We start from the raw sequence: 5145 nt of genomic DNA on the forward strand, positions 1-5145 counted from the left end.
CTCAGTCCAATTTTTCTATTTTATAGTTATATTATTGGAAAAAATTAACTTATTTATTATTTTATTTAATATTTTTAAATTACATAAATTTATTTTTATTTATTATATTTTTCTCTCCTCCTAAAGAACATATCATTTTGAATAACATGTTATTTATTTTGTCAAGTTAGTTCATTTTGTAATTATTCACAAGTGCGCACAATACTATTACTTCGTGTTAGGATTTTTTTGTTATTACACTTTTTTTAGCTTTTTGTTGGTAACTTTTTGGACTCACTTGGCCCCCTGGTTGGTTTTATGTGATTCTTTTTCCTCTTTGTTGTTATTGGAAAACGTTCTATTTGCTTTCTTAAAAGGAATATAGTGTTGATTGATACAAGGTGATAAATATGTTGTAGTTTTACCTTGAATGTTGCATATACTAGCTCAAACAGTGATAGGATTCCCAACTTTCACGTCGCTTATCATATAAAATTTCTTTCTATATTTTTTTTACTTATATTTCTCATTCTAGCGTTTCTAATACTATTGTTGCGTGTTTCTTATACATGTTTTGATGATTGTGGAGTAATTATATCTTCATGATTTTTTCAAGAGGATTAAACTATCTCTTCAACACATAAATAAGTCAAAAGAGGTTGTCTTTTATATTTTAATCTCAGCGCCTTTTTTTCTTAAATTGGAATTATATTTTTATACTATTTTTAAAATAGTTTATTGAATAATTATTTTACAATAATTTGAAAAGTTTTGAGTAAGGATAAGTCATATTTTATGAAAATGTTTCTTATTTCATGCATCTACAATCTCACGGGAAGAACATTAATGACTCTGACTCTAAAATATATATTTGATCTTAACTTCTCTAAAATACTTGTTTATATTTATGTTCTCTGTCTTTAACATTATTTTTTTAAGTAGAACCATCAACTATTTTGAGTCTTATTTTTAATTCAACTTTTGATTAATCTATTTATGTTCTTAGTTCTTACATTGTCTTCTGTTTTCTAATAGTCTCCACATTGGAACCAATTCTAATAGATAAAGGAAAGGAAAAAATAAACCATCAAAATTGGATTAGTGACAAAAGCAGATATAATCATAGATATGTAATTTATTATGAGAAAACATTTTATCCCATTAGGTCAGCATATTATATTCTCTAATGGTTTATTTGGAAAAAAATCACATTGAATATAAAAATATATTTTAGAATCAAACAATTTAAATTTTTGATTGAGTTGTTTTATGACAATAAATTGATCATCATTGGTAGAATCAAATAATCAACAATTTTATAAGTATTTTTGCCGTCTCAAAATAAGTGTCATAGTTGAGAGAATGACAATTTTACCAAATTATCCATTCTTATTATTATTATTAATGCAAGAAAATTTCTTTACCCACCCCCTATGGGGGTCACCCCCAGCGAAATTTCCAACTTACCCCTGCTTCGGAGATTCATCTCCGAAGTTTTTTTTTTTAATTTTTTTATGTTTCGGAAATGCATTTCCGAAATGCATCGAAATTCATTTATTTTTTACAATCAGGTAAGAAATATGGACACATGTGCCTACGTAAGCCTTCTAAGACGGTTACCTTCTAAGAAATGTGGTAACACTTTCCTACTTAAAAGCCTACGTAACAAAAATTGGGAAGCTCCACAGCCACGCCCTATTTAAAAGAATAAAAAACCTTTTGAAATTTCGAAGTTCCCTTTTCCTTCTTCCCACCACTCTCAGACGGTTAACTTCTAAAACACTTTCCTATTTAAAAGCTTCTCACCCATTTTTCTTTCAAAATATCCCAAATCATTTTCGATCCTAAGTCTTCTTCTTTGCTTTAACGTTTTCTATCTCTTGTTACTGCTTTCATCACAATGTCTCGCCGCGGTGGAGGAAATCATCCCGAAAATCGCCGGAGTCAACCATCTCCTGCACATTCTCAACAATCATCCATCAATGCTGCAGGATCAGGCCGTGGTGGTGGTGGCCGTGGCTCTCGCGGTGGACGTACCTCCAATCCTTCTTCCTCCGGACATCCACCTCCTCCGTCATATGCTCCGGCCCCGGTTACCTCTCCTCCGTCTATTGTTGCAGCTCCGGTTGTTCGTCCATCTGTTTCAGCGCCGTTTGTTCCATCTGTCGCAGCGCCGGTTGCTTCCTTGAGTTCGGCTCTGATCTCCATCGAGAGCCTGACTGCCGAAGTTAAACAGAAGGCTACTCTAGAGTCGGCTCCGTCGTCTCAGAAGGAAAATTGGGAAGGAAAATTGGGAAGGAAAATTCAAGTTCGTGCTAATCATTTTCAGTTGCGAGTGGCTGATAAGGATCTACACCACTATGATGTAAGTATAGTTTGCTCATAAGTTTTTTGTTGTTGTTTATTATGTTGGTAAGTTACAATGTGGTATGGATTTCTAGAGGATCGGGACTTTCTAACCTGTTGCAGCGTCTCCTCCATCGTCTTCATCCGATTAAATATAGCGAATCGTTCTTGTTTGTTATTTTTCTTCTGTCCAGACCTTTTTTCGGAAGTGCATTTCCGAATTCCTCCAAGGCGGGTGAGTTCGGAGATGAACTTCCGAAACACCACATTTTCTGAAAATGTAACTTTGTTTCGGAGATGCATCTCCGAAATCAATATTTTATATTAAAAAAAACACGTTTTCGGAAGTTCATTTCCGAAAACACCTTTTTTTCAAAAAAAAGTACCTTTTCGGAAATGAACTTCCGAAACAAGGGGTAGTGTTGTAAATTCACCAGGGGTGAGCAAGAAGGTTAGGAGGTGGGTGAAGAAATTCTCTAATGCAATGTGAGAGAAATAATATGTTAACCTTATTAATTATAGGGTATAATTCGAAGATAAAAACTAAAATTGCATTGAAAACCAAAACTGACGTTTACTTTGGAACAAATATTTTTGTGGCGAGTATTATCAAGTTCAAAGTTAACATGGTGAAACAAATTAATTGGTCTATCATGTTGACTCAATTAATACCAAAAAATACATACAATTAAATATTGACTCAAATAAATATTTTATTTATAAATTATAAATATTAATTTATAGAAAATAAATAAATAATCAATATTAATAATACATGAAATTTTAAAAAAAGAATTAAAAAACAAAACATCATTTCCATCTTAGAAAAAACACAGTAGAATAAATAACATGGAGGAGAAGTAAATCCACATTTTTTTTATTTTAGAGAGAAATAAACTTTTATTAATTCCAAAAACATGTAATACAAGCCGATCCTAGATCCAGGCCTCTAAAAAACCAACCACATCAAAAACACTTATATCAAGCTATCATTTCTAACACTAACATGTGGAATTAGCTTCCTATACAAAAGGCTTCTATTCATCACTCTATCCTTAATTCGACGGGAGATGTTCATACTCGGTCTTGTGTGCTTAAACAATACCTCGTTTCTCTCATACCAAATATGATATATAGTCTCAGCTAGAATTATCCTCAAAATCTCTCTACGCCAACCTTTCTTTGCTATCTCTTTGATCAGCCATAGTTTCTCCTTGTCCCAAGTAGTGGCAGTCCTCTTGTATCCATTCCATTGCAACATTTCCTCCCAGATTTTACTAGAATAATCGCACGCAAAGAAAAGGTGTTGCATCGTTTCCATCTGTTGACAGAAGCAGCACTTAGTATCCTGAATCAGTCCAAATCTCACTAGTCTATCCTTAGTAGATAGTCTGCCAAGTGATGTCAACCAGAGAATGAAATTTGCACGGGGGCTGGCTCGGTTCTGGAAGAATAAGCATTTCCGTGGCACCTTTACACTGTCTCCACTGATTACTTTATACATTTTTTATGTGTTGAATTTCCCCGTTTGATTGGCTCTTTCCCAAGCTATTTTGTTCTGGGTGTATATCCTGCATTTCAACACACTATTCAGCATCCAAGAACTCGTATGAGTTACTTGCCATTGAAGAACAGGGGTCCCTTTCATAAAATAGGTGTCCAACCATCTAATCCAGAGCTTGTCAGCTTTGCTATGAATATTCCATAAAAGTTTCAGAATTAGGTCCTTGTTCCAAATGTATAACTTTTTGAAATTTAACCCTCCTGCATTTTTTGGTTCACAGACAGTATCCCAAGCCACAAAAGCTTTTCTACCATCAGCTTTTGCAGACCACAAGAAGTTCCTACATAGAGTCTCAATTGTGTTGATAACCTTCTTTGGTATCGGGAATACATTCATCCAATATCCTGAAATAGCCATTAGAACACTCTGAACCAACTGCTGTCTCCCAGCATAGCTGAGAAGTTTGACTGACCAGTGTTGAATTCTCACCATCATTTTATCAATTAGAGGTTGACACTGTATGACTGACAACTTCCTACTAGCTAGAGGCATCCCCAAATATCTTATGGGCAGTTTCCCTTCCACAAAGCCAGTTGTTTCTCTAATAGCCTGTTGATCCTTCAAACATGTGCCACCAAAGAAAACCTTGCATTTTTCTGGATTAGATTTAAGTCCAGTTTCCTCAGAGAATCTATTGAAAGCTTCCATCATAACCTGGACTGAGTTCACATCTCCCCTCGCAAACAGCATCAAGTCATCAACAAAACAAATATTTGTGATGTTCAACTTGGCACACCTAGGATGATATTTGAATTCTTTGTTATGCTTGAGCTCAGCCATACATCTGTGGAGGTATTCCATGACTATAACAAATAAAAAAGGGGACACAGGATCCCCCTGTCTCAAGCCCCTTTTAGCTTTAAGAATGCCACTCACCTGTCCATAGATTAGGTACCTGTAAGATACTGTTCTCACAGCTATCACGATCCAATTTACAAACTGATCTGGGAAACTCATCTCTCTCATAATTGTTTCCAGAGCATCCCAGTTCACAGTGTCATAAGCCTTTTGTAAATCAATTTGGATAGTACATCTAGGGGAGATGTGCTTCCTATCATGAATGTTTCTCCCATCCATAAATGCAATTTGACTATCATGAACTATGGTGTGTATCACATTACTCAGCCTTGCAGTCAAGATCCTTGAGATGATCTTATAAATTGTGGAACAACAAGCTATATGTCTCATCTCCCTCATAGCAGAAGCATCTTTACTTTTAGGAATCAGTGTCACCAAAGCACAATTTGATGCGTTGT

General features: G+C 34.8%; 1 protein-coding gene across 1 annotated transcript; it reads right to left on the reverse strand.

Annotated features, from left to right (window-relative positions):
* Window positions 1-3301: 3301 nt before the first annotated feature.
* LOC131626112 (uncharacterized) lies at window positions 3302-3829 on the reverse strand. Its single transcript, XM_058896932.1, has one exon. It carries the CDS (start codon window positions 3827-3829, stop codon window positions 3302-3304), a length of 528 nt encoding a protein of 175 aa, XP_058752915.1.
* Between the last annotated feature and the right edge of the window lie 1316 nt (window positions 3830-5145).

This window comes from Vicia villosa, unplaced genomic scaffold (assembly GCF_029867415.1).
Source record: "Vicia villosa cultivar HV-30 ecotype Madison, WI unplaced genomic scaffold, Vvil1.0 ctg.000262F_1_1_1, whole genome shotgun sequence".
In the NCBI taxonomy this organism is placed as follows: Eukaryota; Viridiplantae; Streptophyta; class Magnoliopsida; order Fabales; family Fabaceae; genus Vicia; species Vicia villosa.